The sequence below is a fragment of the Oncorhynchus masou genome, chromosome 15 (assembly GCF_036934945.1).
Source record: "Oncorhynchus masou masou isolate Uvic2021 chromosome 15, UVic_Omas_1.1, whole genome shotgun sequence".
Lineage (NCBI taxonomy): Eukaryota > Metazoa > Chordata > Actinopteri > Salmoniformes > Salmonidae > Oncorhynchus > Oncorhynchus masou.
Window position 1 is genome coordinate 18,954,070 of NC_088226.1, and position 20,584 is coordinate 18,974,653.

Below are 20,584 nucleotides of genomic sequence, written 5' to 3' on the forward strand. Positions count from 1 at the left end.
ATGTTGTGTGTGTGTCTGACTCTCCTGCCTTAGCCTGCTGTAACTACATATGTGAGTGAGTGAGATGTTAGTCAAATTCCTGAACTAAGTGTTTTCGTCATTCTAGATTGCAGCCGTTAGCAACAAGAAGAAGCACTGTGATGTGTGTGGACCCAAGAAGGACAGGAAGACACAGTACACATGCATCAAGTGCAAGAAATACATTTGCAACACACACACACACGCAGTAAAACTCTGTCCCTCATGTGGGGTGTAGACCGGCCTAAAGTTGTGTTCAATAGGGCAATTTATAATTTCCATATAATACTACGTAAAATTTGCCTTTCCAATTTGTTAAATTCAAAGTAATAAACATCGATAGTGATGAAAACATTGTTTCTTTTATGTCTGTTCAAGATCAACATGATTTATTCCACCAATGCCTTGATTATCCAATAAAACAAATTGCGCTGTTATTGATAAATGTGATTTACCAGGGATAAATGCCAAATTTGAACCATGTATGCTGTCTTTGTTTGTAATTGATATAAGTCAACATCTAAGTATTGAGTATTTTTACCTAAATTGTTATGGCTGTATTGTTTAAAAACCCCAATAACGTTGTGAGGCCATCAGACTCGGAAAACGTTGGGTGAATAACAAAAACACCACACAAGGGTTAAAATATCGGTATTCCCAGTGATGTGAAATCCATAGATTAGGGCCTAATTCATTCATTAATTTCAATTGACTGTTTTCCTTAGATGAACTTGTTAAGGGAATTTTTATCAATGATGACTAATTATGTATACATTTCAATCAGGACTGACTAATCAGAATACTATTATGTTACTGCATATGTACTAATCAGAATACTATTATGTTACTGTATATGTATGAATTTTCTTTTTAATCCTAGTACTGAATATAATGTGTGTAAATATAATCAAGAATTAGAACAATGACTGTCTGTTCCTTGGTAGAAATGAATGAACAATCTCGCCAGTCTGGCGAGAAGGCTTATCTTCAAAAGAATGTCCTTGGCTCGGTCGTATATTATCTTAATAGGGAGAGACGATGTGAGAACCATACAGCCTTTGTACTAGAACGGAGATGGCACCGGTTGGTACTGGAACTAATGACGTCCTTTTAAGTTTATAACCTGTGGTAAAATGTGTAAGGAGCAGTACTCTCGTGAATAAAAGCTGCTGTTTGACTTTAAGACTGGGCTCTGTCCATTTTTATAATATAAGAGTCAGACAAATCCTTATGAATTGACAGAGTGTTTAATTTTAATTGGGTGTTAACACATAGAGGAATATAATTCCTGCAACAGAACTGTAACTCAGTAAAATCTAAGAAATTGTTACATTTTTTTGTTCAGTATAATAAAGGGATTTCATGCATCTACTATCGCATTTGCGGAATAATGCAATATATGCTACTATTGCTAATGTGATGAGTAGATTTCAAAGTCATAATTTAGGTTAATCACATAACTCAATCACTGTAAGCAAAACAGAAAATTCTGAACAATGCATTTCTGAGCGCGTAATGACATAGTGTAGGCTTAATCAGAGATGTTTCTTCTCCTTTCTTTGCATAGGAAAATGTTTGCCTTTTTCTAAACACATTTTATGCAATTCTACTACACTTTATATGACTGGAGAAATAAGCAACATATTTTTCAATACGACAAAAATTAGTAGCCTACTCTGCTGACACTCACAAACAGATGAGTAAAAACAACTATCAACTATGTAACTATCTAATCTAGGCCTAGAAAAAGGAAAGTCACAAATTCTACTATATGACATCCATCTAGCCTGGAGGAGGGAATTAGTCTCCCCAAATGTTTGGAGATCCAATGATAAAGGCAAGTGAATATGGTGCACTCATTGGGGATATGGTTGATGCTCTAATCTGGTGCCAATAAGAGGCTACTGTTTACTCAAATAGGAGTTGAGAAGACAAATTAGAGCCTTTTCTTCTCAGCAATAGCCATTTGCGTTCTAAACTATGCTTTTCCCATGATTGTATTTTGAAATATTGAGATCGGCCTAAGCCTACTAAACTTCTTTCCACGGACTGCTGCAACTCAACAATCAACTATTTTGTAGGCTATTTTCCGCCTGCTGCCCAAATTACTCATTTCAATAAAAACAGCTCATTTTTAAAAGAAGCTAATGAATCTCTATGGTCAAATCATATACTACTCTGGTGTAGTATTTGTAATGCTATTTATTTCTGTATAAGGCACAAGTAATTATATAGCTAATTTTGGAAATGTCATTCTATTGACATTAGGCGAAGTGTATCTTCCCCTAGCCTACCGGATGTGCCGCCTATGCCGACATCAATATATAAGTAGGTGCATAAAACTGGCTGTGAGGCTTACAAGGCCGAGTTCAAATGCCGACATCAAATTCAAAGAAATCGGTGAACTTCCTAAATAGGTTGACCTCAAGCAAGCTGTTGGGTACTGTCTCTGCTCAATGCTGAGAGAAAGGCAGACAGGCCCTCCGAGCTAATTGCTGCGTAGTCCTAAAGCCAGCCCATAGATACGCTAAACAGCCATTGCATTTTAAACTTTTTTTTGTAGCTTACTTTTAACTTTTTGGCCTTAAAGCTATACCCAACTGACACACCTGCCTGTGCTACAGCATTGTCCTAAGCCGAGACATTAACATAATCATTTTCATCATCTTCACTGTTAATTGTCTCATGAGACCCCCCACAAACACCATTTCTATGAGTGTTTCCGTCCTCATTGTCATAGACATCCTCTGATTTCCCATAGCTGAGCCCTTTTTCCTTCTCATTTTTCTTTGCACCCTCCAGACCTCTCTGGTAACAGACGTTTTCAACATTAACATAGTCCTCTTCCTCTTCGTTGTCCTCCCCTCTGTTGTGTCTGTTGTCAATACCTGTTGCATAACAGTTCGCTCATGAATATTCGTTACAGCAAACTCAAGGGGGAAAAAGTAAAAGTATTTCGGCTGAATTTGAGATGCTGCTTAAGTTGTCAGGCTCAAGGCATAAATCAAGTTCATATTCAGCCTTTGAGTTTACAGTATAGTGATATCACTTACATTCTCCCTGGCCAGTCTCTGTAGATGGCTTTCTGTTCATCCTCCAGCTGACCAGACACATGACTAGAAGAAGCAGAATTAGCAGTCCTACCCCACCAGTCCCTCCAGAGACAATGATGGGGACCATGAACACTGAAGAAAATGTAGGTATTTCAAGGTTTAGATCTACGGATCAAGACTAGTAGATGGCAAATTCATAGGATATAAAAACAAACAAAAAAGTGACATGAAGGATTATAAATCTTACAATACTATGATTCTTCTCTCACAATTTTAAATATGTTTTTTTAAAGCATGTTTTACTTTACCTCTAATGGTGACATCTAGTTCACTATTACCCGACCTGAATGACCAGGTTGAGATGTTGACTCCATAGCTGCAGCTGTATTTCCCCTGGTCTGTATATTCTGCAACGGGGAAGTGGAAGGAGGCAGAGTGGTTGACTGCTGGCTTAGTTTCAGTCCTGTTGGACCCAGAGAAGTCCAGATAGAAGAGGCCTCCAGGATACTGTGGCTGAATGGAGCAGGTGATGGAGAAGCTGTGGCCCCTGAACACCTCTGGCCCCTGAGGTTCCCAAAACATCCCTCCATTTGGAGGACTGAGAGAGATGTTGGGCTGTAGCAGGACCACTGGGAAGAAAGTAAAAAGCAATTTGAAAGTCATATGATTCCATATCCACACCTTCTGACTAAGAAATATGTGTGTGATGGACAAGGTAATCAGTCTCTCGTCCCTATCAAGGCTCTGAATTTTATATATATACAGTGAGCTCCAAAAGTTTTGGGACAGTGACAAATGTTTTGGCTTTGTACTCCAGCACTTTGGATTTGAAATGATACAATGAATATGAGGTTAAAGTGCAGACTGTCCACTTTAACTTGAGGGTTTATTCATCCATATCGGGTGAACAGTTTAGAAATGACAGCACTTCTGTACAATGGCCCCATTTTAGTGGACCAAAGGTATTGGGACAAATTCACCTACAATTAAAGTCAAAAGCTTTACAACACTTACCCATTCAAGGTTCTCTTCATTTTTACTATTTTCGATATTGTAGAATAGTGAAGATGTCAAAACTATGAAATAACACATGAAATCATGTAGTAAACAGAAAAGTGTTAAACCAATCAAAATATATTTTATATTTGAAATTCTTCAAAGTAGCCACCCTTTGCCTTGATGACAGCTTTGCACACGCTTGGCATTCTCTCAACCAGCTTCATGAGGTTGTCACCTGGAATGCACTTAAATTAAGTTAATTTGTGTAATTTCTTTCCTTCTTAATGCGTTTGAGACAATTAGTTTTGTTGCGACAAGGTAATGGGGTATACAGAAGATAGCCCACTTTGGTAAAAGACCAAGTCCGTATTATGGCAAGAACAGCTCAAATAAGCAAAGAGAAACAACAGTCCATCATTACTTTAAGACTTTTCATTTTCCATTAGTTTTGTCTTTGTTTTCTACACACCTGGTTTCAATTCCCCCATTACATGTTCATTATTTAACCCTCTGGTTTCCCCCATGTTTGTGTGCATGTTTGTTCTATTGTTCAGGCTGTTACTGACGGCCGATATTTTGTTGCCAGGTTTTGTTATTATGCCCGTTTATTTCGTGGTACCGGTATTTTCCCCGTACCGTAGTATTGTGTTTATACTTGTGTTGTCTTGTATTAAATACCTTGTCCACGCATCTCAGCTCTCCTGCGCCTGGCTACTTTCACCAGTTACCCACAGCCTTGACAATAAGCAAATAGGTAAACTGTGATATGACTAAAGAGTTAATCAGGGCTATTTTTGCACAAATAGACAGGTATTTTCCTTTCCATGGTAGCAAGATCTTATCTATTTTTGCTAACTTTATATAAAAATGTATTGGATTGAGATCATTTCTTTCTTTCGGGATTTGTATACCGAGTACGTCCACATCTCCAAGATGGCATAGCAGTTCAGACGTCTTTTGTCCTCGTCTTGTCGTGTCCCGTATATATATATATATATATATATATATATATATATATATATATATATATATATATATATATATATATATTTACAACTTTTTTCATACATTTTTTTAAACATTTTCCATAAACTCATCCTCAAAACACTCTCCTGCAACCCGCCTCACCAATTTATATTTATAAAAAAAGTATTTACCTCAAATCTGTACTCCTCCAAGAAGCTAGCCAGAAATTCCAAGAAGCTAGCCAGAAACTAGCCAGAAGCTAGCCAGGAGCTAGCCAGAAGCTAGCCAGGAGCTAGCCAGAAGCTAATCACAAGCTAGGTCAGAAGCTAGCCAGAAGCTAATCCAGAAGCTAATCAGAAGCTAGTTAAAGCTTTTGTCGATTCCGGAGCAAACATCAGTTGTTCCAGAGCTAGCCAGCTGAGGAGTTCCATCAATCACTCCTGGACTCCGGTCACCTATCCGGACCCGTTTTGCTGCCTACTTGGAGCTCCACCGGGCCTTCACGGCTGGACTGCCGACGTTATCTACCCGAAGGAGTTATCTGGCTGGTTCCTCCGTCGCGACGTTGCCTGGGCGCCCATCTGCGGCCTGCTAGCAATTAGCTGTCTTATCGGCTGCTATCTGAATAGACAATCGGACAATTTATTTATTTATTTTTATTGTTATTGTTATTAGACTTCTTTCCTTAACCAACACAAAAACATCCTATGGCGTTCTGCATTAGCATCGAACAGCCCCCGTGATATGCAGCTGTTCAGGGAAGCTAGAAACCATTATACACAGGCAGTTAGAAAAGCCAAGGCTAGCTTTTTCAAGCAGACATTTGCTTCCTGCAACACTAACTCAAAAAGGTTCTGGGACACTGCAAAGTCCATGGAGAATAAGAACACCTCCTCCCAGCTGCCCACTGCACTGAAAATAGGAAACACTGTCACCACTGATAAATCCACCATAATTGAGAATTTCAATAAGCATTTTTCTACAGCTGGCCATGCTTTCCACCTGGCTACAGCACTGCACTCCCCACAGCAACTCGCCCAAGCCTTCCCCATTTCTCCTTCTCTCAAATCCGTTCAGCTGATGTTCTGAAAGAGCTGCAAAATCTGGACCCCTACAAATCAGCCGGGCTAGATAATCTGGACCCTTTCTTTCTGAAATTATTTGCCGAAATTGTTGCCACCCCTATTACTAGCCTGTTCAACCTCTCTTTCGTGTCGTCTGAGATCCCCAAAGATTGGAAAGCAGCTGCGGTCATCCCCCTCTTCAAAGGGGGGGACACTCTTGACCCAAACTGCTACAGACCTATATCTATCCTACCATGCCTTTCTAAGGTCTTCGAAAGCCAAGTCAACAAACAAACCAAACAAAAATTACCGACCATTTCGAATCTCACCATACCTTCTCTGCTATGCAATCTGGTTTCAGAGCTGGTCATGGGTGCACCTCAGCCACGCTCAAGGTCCTAAACGATATCTTAACCGCCATCAATAAGAAACATTACTGTGCAGCCGTGTTCATTGATCTGGCCAAGGCTTTCGACTCTGTCAATCACCACATCCTCATCGGCAGACTCGACAGCCTTGGTTTCTCAAATGATTGCCTCGCCTGGTTCACCAACTACTTCTCTGATAGAGTTCAGTGTGTCAAATCGGAGGGTCTTCTGTCCGGACCTCTGGCAGTCTCTAAGGGGGTGCCACAGGGTTCAATTCTTGGACTGACTCTCTTCTCTGTATACATCAATGAGGTCGCTCTTGCTGCTGGTGAGTCTCTGATCCACCTTTACACAGACGACACCATTCTGTATACTTCTGGCCCTTCTTTGGACACTGTGTTATTAACAACCCTCCAGACAAGCTTCAATGCCATACAACTCTCCATCCATGGCCTCCAATTGCTCTTAAATACAAGTAAAACTAAATGCATGCTCTTCAACCGATCGCTACCCGCACCTGCCCGCCTGTCCAACATCACTACTCTGGACGGCTCTGATTTAGAATACGTGGACAACTACAAATACTTAGGTGTCTGGTTAGACTGTAAACTCTCCTTCCAGACCCATATCAAATATCTCCAATCCAAAGTTAAATCTAGAATTGGCTTCCTATTTCACAACAAAGCATCCTTCACTCATGCTGCCAAACATACCCTTGTTAAACTGACCATCCTACCAATCCTCGACTTTGGCGATGTCATTTACAAAATAGCCTCCAATACCCTACTCAACAAATTGGATGCAGTCTATCACAGTGCAATCTGTTTTGTCACCAAAGCCCCTTATACTACCCACCATTGCGACCTGTACGCTCTCGTTGGCTGGCCCTCGCTTCATACTCGTCGCCAAACCCACTGGCTCCATGTCATCTACAAGACCCTGCTAGGTAAAGTCCCCCCTTATCTCAGCTCGCTGGTCACCATAGCATCTCCCACTTGTAGCACACGCTCCAGCAGGTATATCTCTCTAGTCACCCCCAAAACCAATTCTTTCTTTGGCCGCCTCTCCTTCCAGTTCTCTGCTGGCAATGACTGGAACGAACTACAAAAAGCACTGAAACTGGAAACACTTATCTCCCTCACTAGCTTTAAGCACCAACTGTCAGAGCAGCTCACAGATTACTGCACCTGTACATAGCCCACCTATATTTTAGCCCAAACAACTCCCTATTTCCCTACTGTATTTAATTAATTAATTTATTTAGCTCCTTTGCACCCCCCATTATTTGTATTTCTACTTTGCACATTCTTCCATTGCAAATCTACCATTCCAGTGTTTTCTTGCTATATTGTATTTACTTTGCCACCATGGCCTTTTTTGCCTTTACCTCCCTTATCTCACCTCATTTGCTCACATCGTATATAGACTTGTTTATACTGTATCATTGACTGTATGTCTGTTTTACTCCATGTGTAACTCTGTGTCGTTGTATGTGTCGAACTGCTTTGATTTATCTTGGCCAGGTCGCAATTGTAAATGAGAACTTGTTCTCAACTTGCCTACCTGGTTAAATAAAGGTGAAATAAATAAAATACAAAAATCCCCGTCAGACCATTTTATTGGTAAACTACATGGCAATGTAAAAGTTGTATTTTTTAGTGATCCAATACGTAATATCAAAATTTGGTTTTAATCCTGTCAGGATTTGGCCAGGGTTGTTCCGGGTTTTGGTCACTAGATGCCCCCATTGTGCTTTTTGACCTTATGTTTTTTCCCTTGTTCCCCATTATTATTTGCACCTGTGCCTCGTTTCCCCTGATTGTATTTAAACCCTTAGTTTCCCTCAGTTCTGTGCTCTGTGTTTGTATGTTAGCACCCAGCCCTAGTGTTCTGTGTATTCTTGTCGATTCCGGTGGATGCTCTTGTGGAATTCTGTTTTTGGTTTTTGAGTATCTCTTGAGGCTTTTTTGTGCTATTCCTACCACCTTTTGGATTTGCCATTTTTGTATTTAAGGACTTCTCCTTTTTACTTTATTAAATACACCATCTTAAGTACTGCTGTGTCTGCCTCATCTTCTGGGTTCTGCTGACTATTCGTGGCTCAGTTGGTTAAGTGACTGTTTCTCACTCCGGAGACCCAGGTTCGTAACCGGGTCCTGACAAATCCAGGGAGTTTAGCAAATGTATCTAAATCCCCTTTGAGGCTGTGGAGGGATTCTAATTGTGGGTTTAAAAGAAAGATTTGAATCATCAGCGTACAATGACACCTTTGTTTTTAAGCCACGGCTATCTAATCCATTAATATTATTGTTAGATCCTATTTTAACAGCTAACATTTCAATGGCAATAATAAATACATGACGATAGTGGACAACCTTTTTTATTCCTCTTGACAGTTTAAAACTTTCTGAGATGTAGCCATAATTGACTATTTTACACCTAGGGTTACTACTATTGTCACGCCCTGGTCGAAGTATTTTGTGTTTTTCTTAATTTATTTGGTCAGGCCAGGGTGTGGCATGGGTTTTTGTATGTGGTGTGTTTTGTATTGGGATTGTAGCTTAGTGGGGTGTTCTAGATAAGTCTATGGCTGTCTGAAGTGGTTCTCAATCAGAGGCAGGTGTTTACCGTTATCTCTGATTGGGAACCATATTTAGGCAGCCATATTCTTTGAGCGTTTGGTGGGTGATTGTCCTTATGTCCTTAGTGTCCTTTTGTCTGTCGTGTATTAGTTTGCACCAGTATTAGGCTGTTTCCGTTACGTTCATTGTTTTTGTAGTGTTTGTATTTTGATTCGTGTTTCTTCAGTTTATTAAACATGGGTCGTAATCTACACGCCGCATTTTGGTCCGACTCTCCTTCACACATAGAAAGCCGTAACAACTATACATAACTTTAACCCATTTTATAAGCGATTCTCCAAAATGTAAATATTCTAGGCATTTATATATACACAATCCAATCGTACTTTATCAAAATCCTTTTCAAAATCAGCTATGAAAACCATGACTGGTTTCCCCGATATTTCATAGTATTCTATTGTTTCCAGTGCTTGTCTTACATTATCTCCAATGATTCGTCCATGAAAAAAATGTTTCTGATTAGGATGAATAATATCTGACAATAACTTCTTAATTCTATGCACCAAGCATTTAGCTAGAATTTTTGGTGTAAGAGGCCTCCAATTTTTTAAATGGACTGGATCTGTAGGTTCTCCCACTTACAAAGCATGTAGAGGTCTGTAATTTTTATCACAGGTACACTTCAATTGTGAGAGATGGAATCTAAAACAAAAATCCAGAAAATCACATTGTGTGATTTTTAAGTAATTAATGTCATGCAATAAAATGTAAATTAATTACTTAAAAATCATACAATGGGATTTTCTGGATTTTTGTTTTAGATTCTGTCTCTCACAGTTGAAGTGTACCTATGATAACAATTACAGACCTCTACATGCTTTGTAAGTAGGAAAACCTGCAAGATCGGCAGTGTATCAAATACTTGTTCTCCCCACTGCAATATATATATATATATATATATATATATATATATATATATATATATACAGTGGGGAGAACAAGTATTTGATACACTGCCGATTTTGCAGGTTTTCCTACTTACAAAACATGTAGAGGTCTGTAATTGTTATCATAGGTACACTTCAATATATATATACACACACAAACACCGCTTGGATCCTGTTTCAGTAATAATGAAAACAGACCTTCTTGTTGTGTGCTCAATAATCTTTATATATATAAGAGTGGTTATAATATGCTAATAATGGTCCTCTGAGTATATCAAAAAAGTTTGGAGTTTTCCTAGCCTTAAAGACTTTAATTGCATCAAGACGTTCCTCTGTAATTTGGCTTTCACATTAGTATTTCTGTACAGATGTTAATTTTACATTATTAATAGGAAGAAAATCCATACAATTAGCTTCGGTTAGCGGAAACTGAAACTAAATCATATTCTTAAAGTACTTTACTTCCTCTTTCAAAATATCATTCGGTGAATCATGTGTCACTCCTTCATTTGTAACAAGTTTTAATAAAAAATTTGTAGCATTTCTATGTTGAAGATTGAAAAAGAATTTGGTTAATTTTTCCCCATATTCTATCCAGTTCTCCATTACTTTTTCCTCAAACGTATTCTGTGCCTCTATGGTACAATTTTATGTACTGTACCATACTGTTAGATCTACATTGATTTAGTTTTATAGATGAGTACTGAATTGCATGGCCCCTAAAGGCACATTTAAAAGTGTCCCATACAATAAGGGGATCTGCTGTACCTATGTTATGTTGGAAAAAACAAGTTATAAATTCTTCTGTCCTAGTTATAAACAAGTTATCATGCAGTAGGCTTTGGTTCAATTTCCAAAATCCTCGCCCACGTGAAAATTCTGTAAGAGTAATATATATGCCAACTATGTGATGATCCGGCCGCATTCTGTCCCCGTTTGGTGCCAGAGAGAATGACATAAAAAAGTAATCAAGACGACGAGCTTAATTAAGCCTCCGCCATGTATATCTCACTAGGTCAGGGTATTTAAGCTTCCATATATCCACTAATTCCAAAATGACAATCACGATTTCCTTAAGTGTGTCACGGCCGTTGAAAGAACTGGACCAAGGTGCAGTGTGGTTAGCGTACATATTCTTTTATTTAGAAAAGACGCCGAACAAAACAATAAACACTACAAATCAAACCATGAAGCTAGAGGATATGTGCCATAAACAAAGTCAACTTCCCACAAAGACAGGTGGGAAAAGGGCTACCTAAGTATGGTTCTCAATCAGAGACAATGATAGACAGCTGTCCCTGATTGAGAACCCTACCCGGCCAAAACATAGCCATACAAATAATAGAACATAGAATACCCACCCCAATTCACACCCTGACCAAACCAAATAGAGACATAAAAAGGATCTCTAAGTTCAGGGTGTGACAGTACCCGCCCCCCAAAGGTGCAGACTCCAGATGCAAAACCTGAACCTATAGGGGAGGGTCTGGGTAGGCATCTATCCGCTGTGGCGGCTCAGGTGCGTGAAGCAGACCCCGCTCCACCACTGGCTCACCCCACTTTGGTGGCACCTCTGGTGCGGGGACCCTCGTCACCGACCCCGGACTGGGGACCCTCGTTACGGGCCCCGGACTGGGCACCCTTGTTGCGGGCCACGGATTGGGCACTCTCGTTGTGGGCCCCGGACTGGGCACCCTCGCTGCGGCCCCCGGACTGGGCACCCTCGTTGTGGGCCCCGGACTGGGCACCCTCGTTGCAGGCCACGGACTGGGCACCCTTGCTGCGGGCCCCAGACTGGGCACCCTCGTTGCGGGCCCTGAACTGGGCACCCTCGTTGCGGGCCCCGGATTGGAGGCCGTCTCTGGAGGCTCCAGACGGGATGCCGTCGTTGAAGGCTTTGTGCCATAACTACTCTTTGGAGGCTTCGTGCCATGGATCATCACTGGAGGCTTCTTGCCATAGATCATCACTGGAGGCTTCTTGCCATGGATCATCACTGGAGGCTTTGTGCCATGGATCATCACTGGAGGCTTTTTGCAATGGATCCTCACTGGAGGTTTCGTGCCATGGATCATCACTGGAGGCTTCGTGCCATGGCTCATCACTGTAGGCTTCTTGCCATGGATCACTGGAGTGGAGAGACACACGGGAGGCCTGGCTCTGGGAGCAGGCACAGGACTCACCAGGCTGGGGAGACATACAGGAGGCTTAGTTCTTGGCAGAGACACCGGATAGACTGGGCCGTGAAGGCGACTGGCGGACTCGAGCGCAGAGCTGGCACAACCCGTTCTGGCTGGATGCCCACTTACACCCAGCAAATGCGGGACGCTGGCACAGAGCACACCGGCCTGTGAATGCTCACTCGAGACACCGTGCGCATCATCCCATAGCACGGGGCCTGACCAGTCACATGCTCGCCACGGTAAGCATGGGGAGTTGGCCCAGGTCTGAATCCTGACTCTTCCACACTCCCCGTGTGCCCCCCCAAACATTTTTTTTGGAGTGGCCTCCCGGTCTTTAGTGCCAGCTGTGACCCTGTGTAAACCTGGGCCTTCTTTCTCGCTGCCTCCACCTTCCTCTCTGCTTCCAGCTGCTCCCACGACAGGCATTCCTTTCCCGCCAGGATCTCCTCCCATGTCCAGGATCCCTTGCCATTTAGGATGTCCTCCCATGTCCAGTCCTCCTGAACACGCTGCTCCTCCTTACTACGCTGCTTGGTCCATTTGTGTTGGGAAGTTCTGTCACGGCCATTGAAAGAACTGGACCAAGGTGCGGCGTGGTGAGCGTACATATTCTTTCATTTAGAAATGACGCCGAACAAAACAATAAACACTACAAAACAAACTGTGGCGCTAGAGGCTATGTGCCATAAACAAAGTCAACTTCCCACAAAGACAGGTTGGAAAAGGGCTACCTAAGTATGGTTCTCAATCAGAGACAATGAAGACAGCTGTCCCTGATTGAGAACTCTACCCGGCCAAAACATAGAAATACAAATAATAGAACATAGAATACAACACCCCAAATCACACCCTGACCAAACCAAATAGAGACATAAAAGAATCTCTAAGGTCAGAGCGTGACAAAGTGCCTGAGGGTGATAGTTTGTAGGGTGATTTCCTTTACGGTCCATAGAGGTATTTTAAAACCCTATTAAAATCCCCCACCATGATAATAGAGTCTACTGTTGCTTATAGAGTTGATACATTCTGATATATATTTTCAATGAAGCTTGGATCATCATTATTTGGAACATATAGGTTAATAAGCCAAATATGTTTACTGTCCAATAACATTTAAAATAATCCATCTACCTTGATGATCTGTTTGGACAATTTGCAAATATCATCGCCCCTTTTGAATTTCTTTGCCCATGGGAGAAATATATTTCGCACCCCAGTCCTTTTTACACAAAACTTCAAATTGTTGAATGAGTTTCCTGTAAACAATAGATATTATTTTCCTTCTCTTTTAGCCAGGTAAATACCGATCGCCTTTTCTTATTATCTGCTAAGCCATTATAACTGGCTATACTTATTTCATCACTTACCATAATGAGTCACAAGTTTCAATTCTATTTATCAAAATATATGTTTGTAAACGTACCATTAAAAAGTAACATGATGAATGAGTGTCTATGTAGCTGTACCAGGATATTTGCATTGCTAATAAATAAACCTCCAATTCCACCCGCTAAAACCCCTACTCATCCCGAGTTGGGTTGTCATCCCAATGCCCGGCAGACCAACCCCCGGATCCCACAGCCCCGGAGAGACTGGGACCTATATCCTTTGAAAAGAGCACAGTGCCACCCGCAGAAGAGAGGCAGATCAACCGCCAAACGCATTTCCATCGCCCTCACCTTGATTTATATTATATATAGCCATCAAAAAATCTCTATATATTTTAAAATCCTGTTTCTTATTTTCCATAATTAGCTATTAATAGTTGTAGTAATTTATGCAAAGGATTTTTACCTCTCACCAGTCTCACCATTACCAAAATTACAGTATGGCAAGCAGTTATTATATTCGCAAACAATTATTGTGAATCTTCCTGTATTGTCTCTAACATCTTTCACTCCCTCGCAAGAGTTGTGGGATACACACTCACACACTCAACCCCTTTCCCCCACAACAACCATAGACTCAGATTCTCAGCAGTTGCACCATCCCAGAGCCCAAATCAAGAAAGGTCTTGATTTGCGAATGCATATACAGTCGCAGCTGTATGAGAAGGCCTGCAAAATTGTGCAAAACAAATGGGCAGAAATGGGGAGATTTGATTAGCCATTGTCAGGTCCTAGATGATGGAGGTCAGATGTACCCCTTTCCCCTGAAACACCCACAACATGGTCCCCTGTAGTGACCATTTCCCAAGCATCTCCATGCAGTCAGACCTTTGATTTTGTGCCACCAGGGCCACAATAATACGCCCAATAGAAATGAATGTTAAGTGCATTGTGTCATTTTGGATATACATTTATTTTAAATAAGAATAGAATATGTTTCTAACCACTTCTACATTAATGTTCTCCCATGTTTACGGATAGTCCTGAATAAATTGTGAATAATGATGAGTGAGAAAGTTTGACACAAAGATCATACCCCACATAATAATCTGAAACACAACCAAAACAAACAGCATCCAACAAGTTTGTAGAGTCACAAGCGTGATGTAATTATTGCATGCTTGGAATATGGGACCAAATACTCAACTTTTGATTACTTTAATACACATACTGTATAAGTGAATTTGTCCCAATACTTTTGGTCCCATAAAATGCGTGGACTAGATCCAAAAAGTTCTGTAATTTCTAAATGGTTCCCTGATATGAATAAACATACCCTCAAATTAAAGCTGACAGTCTGCACTTTCACCTCAGTCATTGTATCATTTCAAATATAAAGTGCTGGAATACAGAGCCAAAACAAAATATTTGTCACTGTCCCAATACTTTTGGAGCTCACTGTAGATTAAGCAACACTTGTTTCCCAACTGCCACCTCACCTTTAGTAATGTTGCTGTAAGGGGAGCTGATGGCTTGGCTGTTGGAGAGGGTTCTGTAGAGACAGCGGTAACTGCCCTGGTGTGAAGCATCCATCTTAAACTTTGTTAAAGTAGCCCTGGGCTGTGAGGATCCAACGGTCACGGTCATGATGGATTCTCCATTCAGATAGAAGATGAACTCCACAGCATTACAGAGGATACGGGATGGAAGAGTGCAGGTGAGTTGGACCTCCTCTCCTTGCAATAAGGCAGAATATGATTGGTTTGTGGAGAGTGAAGGCATCTGCAAGACAACACCTGTTGGTCAAAGATATGTAGTTTAGTTGGGCAACAGTAATCACAACCTATCTACTGGGTCTTCATACTGTATTCGACACCTGCTCTGATCTAGGCTGCCCCCATCTGGTCACATAGCACCAAGTCTGGCCTGGGTTAAGATTCTTTATGCAACAGTCAAGTCTCCACTAGGAGGCAGAGCAGGCTATAATACTGCAGTAATATGCTTTTTAGGATTTTCTCTCTGATGAGACATTTTTGCACAATTCAAACCAAAAAAAAAAAACAAAAACAAAACTCAAGTCTAGACAAGGAAAAGAGACTCCCTTACCTGAACAAATAACACCTGCGTCGTTACCATGACGACAGTTTTGTGTTCCTCCTGTGTGTGGGCACTGTGTGATGGAGCACTCACTGCCAGAGCAGCCAACATCATCCTGCCAGATGGGCCCACTGCCCTGACCAAAGTAAGCCCTCCCTGGGGCACTAACAGCTCTCCCACAGCCTAGCTGTCTGCATGCCACAGCAGAGTCATTCAAATCCCATATGTCATTACACACGGTTCGCCAGTGACCAATTTGATAGACCTCCACCCTCCCAGAGCAGAGGTCACTCCCATTGACCAGTCTGATATTATGTTTAACTAGGAATGAATGACAAATGTTAAACATTTGACAATGTGGGAGAAAATAAATGCATTTCAGTATTATATTCAACTAAATCAATGCCAAGTTGACACACATATAATCAATTGTATTTTGACTTTCATTAACCACAATAGCAACACAGAGGGACTTTTACCTGAGCAGACAACTTTGGCATCTTGAGACTGTAAACAGTCATGGTGTTTCAATCCTCCATGTGAGCATTCTGTGAGGGAGCTCTCACTGCCTTTACACCCAACATCATCCAGCCAAGTCGGCCTGCCACCACTACCCTGACCTAAGTGGACACTACCTTGGGCACTCACAGCCCTCCCACAGCCCAGCTGGCCACACACCACATTGGCATCGTCGATGTCCCACTTCTGACCACACACTCTTCCCCACTGGCCCTCGTAAAGAATCTCCACTGTTCCAGAGCAGCGACTAGTGCCGTTGACCAGCCTGATCTCTTCACCAGCTCACAAAGAGGAAAAAAGATCATAGGAAAAATTATGAATGATTAATAAGCAAATATGCAATTTAACACTGCCAGTTGTCAAAAGTGTTCTATTAAAAGTTGTTTCAAATGTGTTTAACAGCACCTTTGAGACTTGTGTTCACATATATTTTTTTATTTAACTAGACAAGTCAGGTAAGAACAAAACCTTACTTACAATGACAGCCTAGGAACAGTGGGTTAAATGCCTTGTTCAGCAGAATGACATATTTTTACCTTGTCAGCTCGGGGATTCGATCTAGCAACCTTTCGGTTACTGGCCCAACGCTTTAACCACTAAGCTACCTGCCGCCCCACAGGAATACTTACCAGCCAATGAAGATTTGACCATTTGATGAGCTGTTGGGTAGAAACACAGACAACCAAAACATTTCAATTAAACACACATTTACTGAGGTTGCCATTTGTAAATGGATAACAGCTTATAATAATGTCAATTATATGTAAGTTTTCTCACCACTTATGAATTGTTATTGCTACATTTGTAAATGTTAGTCAGCTGTATATAGACAGTTATTTATATATTTATAAACAATTTTAAACAGAAACCAGGCAAGCAAACATTATTTGCATATGCTGTTGTGGTATTTACACCATCTGTAAAGCCAGATAGTAGGGTCTATATCGAGTTCAAGGATTTCCTTTATGAAACTGCCCTGTGTCTCATGTACATTAGTGAATTTGTCGTGGTTGACATTTGCCCGACTCTCACAGACTTCTGTTTAGTATACAGATAAAAGAATGTATCAGTTTCACACAAAATGGCCTAATTCCTTTGTTTAAAAATCAGCTAGTCCTGCTTTCTGCTAAATGCTATTAATGACTCACTTTATTTTGTGAAATTGTTTCTCCACTTGATGTTGACTTATGTTATTTCCTGATATAAAATGTCAGCAGTGTTGAGGAAGCTACTCTGAAAATATAGTTTAGCTTGCTACCAGCTACTTCACACTGGAGTAAAAAATTCAGCTACACTATAGCTACCTGTGAGGATTGACGCTGGAGACACGAAGCAGGTACAGGGAGAACATTTAATAAATAACGGACAAGAAACAGGACAGGAACAGCGTCTGGACAGGGGACAAAATAACGACATCAATGCAAACACAGAGAATAAACAGAGGAAGCAGACATATAAAGGGGAGCCAATGAAATAATGATGGAGTTCAGGTGGGTCCAATAAGGCTTAGGTGCGCGTAATGAAGGGGACAGGTGTGCGTAATTATAAGCCGTCTGGCGCCCTCGAGCCCAGGAGAGGGAGAGCGGGAGCAGGCATGACAGCTACCATTGGGAGAATCAATTTTACAGACTCGGTCAGGGACAGGTTGAAAAAGTCTGTGAAGACAATTGCCAGTTGGTCAGCGCATACTCGGAGTACATCCTGGTAATCCATCTGGCCCTTGGGCCTTATGAATGTTGACCTGTTTAAAGGACGGAGAGCGCAATCACACAGTTGTTTGGAACAGCTGACGCTCTCATGCATGCTTCAGTGTTGCTTGCCTCGAAGCGAGCATAGAAGTAATTTAGCTCATCTGGTAGGCTCGTGTCACTGGGCAGTTCTCGCCTGTGCCTCCCTTTGTAGTCTGCAATAGTTTGCAAGCCCTGCCACATCCGACGAGCATCTGAGCCGGTCTAGTATGATTCAATCTTAGTGCTGCATTGACACTTTGCCTGTTTGATGGTTCGTCGGAGGGCATAGCGGGATTTCTTATCAGCTTCCGAGTTAGAGTCCCACTCCTTGAAAGTGGCAGCTCTACCCTTTAGCTCAGTTTGGATATTGCCTGGAATCCATGGCGTCTGGTTGGGGTATGTGCGTACAGTCACTGTGGGGACGACGTCATCAATGCACTTATTGATGAAGCCAGTGACTGATGTGGTGTACTCCTCAATACCATCGGAAGAATCCCGGATCATATTCCAGTCTGTGCTAGCAAACCCATCATGTAACTTAGCATCTGCATCATTTGACCACTTCTTTATTGACAGAGTCACTGGTGCTTCCTGTCTCCCACTCACTCTCGTCGTTCTTAGCCTCTTATCCTGCTGGACCTCTCAAGCTGGACCTTTCTCGAGGAGAGAGAAAAACCTCCATCCTCAGTAGGCCGACCACAGGTCCTGGACCTTCGACTTTAATGGAAAGAACTGGTGAAATGGGAAATATCACATTTACATAAGTATTCAGCCCCTGTACTTAGTACTCTGTTGAAGCATCGTTGGCAGCGATTACAGCCTCACCTCCCTGAGTTTGGCTCTAGGAAGTGTTTTAGTGGTTCTAAACTTTTTCCATTTAAGAATTATGGAGTCCCTGTGTTCTTGGGGACCTTCAATTCTGCAGAAATGTTTTGGTACATTTCCCCAGATCTGTGCCTCGACACAATCCTGACTAGGAGCTGTACGGACAATTCCTTCTACCTCATGTTTTGGTGTTTGCTCTGACATGCACTGTCAACTGTGGGACCTTATATAGACAGGGGTGTGCCTTTCCAAATCATGTCCAATCAATTGACTTTCCCACAAGTGGACTCAAATCAAGTTCTAGATACATCTCAAGGATGATCATTGGAAACAGGATGCACCTGAGTTCAATTTAGAGTCTTATAGCAAAGGTTCTGAATACTTATGTAAATAAGGTATCTGTTTTTTACTTTTTTATAAATTTGCAGAAATTCTAAAAACCTGTTTTCACTTTTTCAATATAGTGTATTCTGTGTAGATTGATGAGGAAAATGTTTTATTTAATACATTTTAGAATAAGCCTGTAACGTAAGAAAAGGTGGAAAAGGGGAAGGGGTCTGAAAACTTTCCCATTCATTCAATTAACTGGGAAATGTAACAAAATTGAATTCTAATTGAATTGCAATTCAAAACAGTCCAAACACTTAACTTCCAATTCTAAAACTTGAATATTGAATTCATTTCAACATTTCAACAATGTAAATTCTCCACTTCATGAGTGAATTCAAGAATTGAAATTGACCCCAACCCTAAACCTGTTTAACTTTGGTTTGCCATTTCAAATAAAAAAACAATTATCGTGTGACTTGAAAAAACGATTCTAGACCATTAATAAATATGTAAACTATGATATCACTAGGGAATTAATCAGTGTAATTTTTTGCGTAGATGGACCGGAGTTATCCTCTCCGCAGTTTCAAGATCCTATTTTGCTACATTTTCCATCAAAGTTAATAATTGCATAATTGCTCAACCTTTACAGTATAGGTCCACAAAGCACACATATATTTAACTTTGAAGTCACAGTTGTGTGAGCCGAGAAAGCAGACATGAGAACTGGAAATTAATCCTTTGTTATAGGTCAGTTTGATTTTGTGACTGTCTACCAAGTCGCTTGTGAGCAATATCATCAATTCATGTAGACCAAAATCCACAAATTTAGCACGTTAAAATTCCATTGCAGACATAAGTATATCCAGTACATAAATCATAGCCTATTGAAACAAGGCTAAGCTAGAAAGGAACAATATAATACTGCACTTGGATATAGCAGAAGTCACAGAGACAACAGATACCAATCTATATATAGAGTCTATTCTTATTCATGTGAGGCACTTGAAAGACCTTCCTTTATGACAACTTAGTTACTGTAATACACAAAGACTCACCTAATGCCATAAAGAGTAGAATTGTCCCCATCTTGATCCTTGTAATGTCCTCCAATATCAGGTATGATTCTCACCAATACTTGGCAGTAAATTGCAATTTTTACCCCAGATTGAACAATTTTCAAGTTACAATACAATGGACTCAGCTATTAATACAACCAAAATTCTGCTGAACCGAAATTGAGAGTTAAATTACCATGGTCTGGCAATGCTACATCCATGTAAAAAAGATCAATGTGTGATCTTCTACACACTTTCAGAGTCACACAGCCATTAAACAGGAAATCCTGGCCTACTACTGTATTTAGTCTCTGGTCTGGCCACCAATTCCACTAAACTGAGCTCAAGCAAGCTTAAGCATTTGTTCTGAACTGACTTGAATAGTTAAATAAAGGTAAAAACTCCCCCGGAGTTAAGAAACAACATTTGAAAACACACAATGTGTGTTAATGCTAATGCCGGAGAGTATGTCGAAGATCACACAATGTGTGTTAATGCTAATGCCGGAGAGTATGTC

At 41.0% G+C, this 20,584-nt stretch overlaps 1 protein-coding gene across 1 annotated transcript in view; it reads right to left on the reverse strand.

The window, feature by feature from the left end:
* Window positions 1-20,304, reverse strand: part of LOC135555825 (deleted in malignant brain tumors 1 protein-like) — a 55,741-nt gene extending 35,437 nt beyond the window's left edge. The window contains exons 1-6 of the mRNA XM_064988586.1: window positions 20,068-20,304; window positions 16,754-16,783; window positions 16,085-16,405; window positions 15,615-15,926; window positions 15,008-15,304; window positions 3,410-3,700 (exon numbers count right to left, since the gene is read on the reverse strand). Of these exons, the coding sequence (XP_064844658.1) occupies window positions 3,410-3,700; window positions 15,008-15,304; window positions 15,615-15,926; window positions 16,085-16,405; window positions 16,754-16,783; window positions 20,068-20,098 (1,282 nt within the window). The 5' untranslated portion in view covers window positions 20,099-20,304. The remainder of the gene's footprint in view (window positions 1-3,409; window positions 3,701-15,007; window positions 15,305-15,614; window positions 15,927-16,084; window positions 16,406-16,753; window positions 16,784-20,067) is intronic.
* Between the last annotated feature and the right edge of the window lie 280 nt (window positions 20,305-20,584).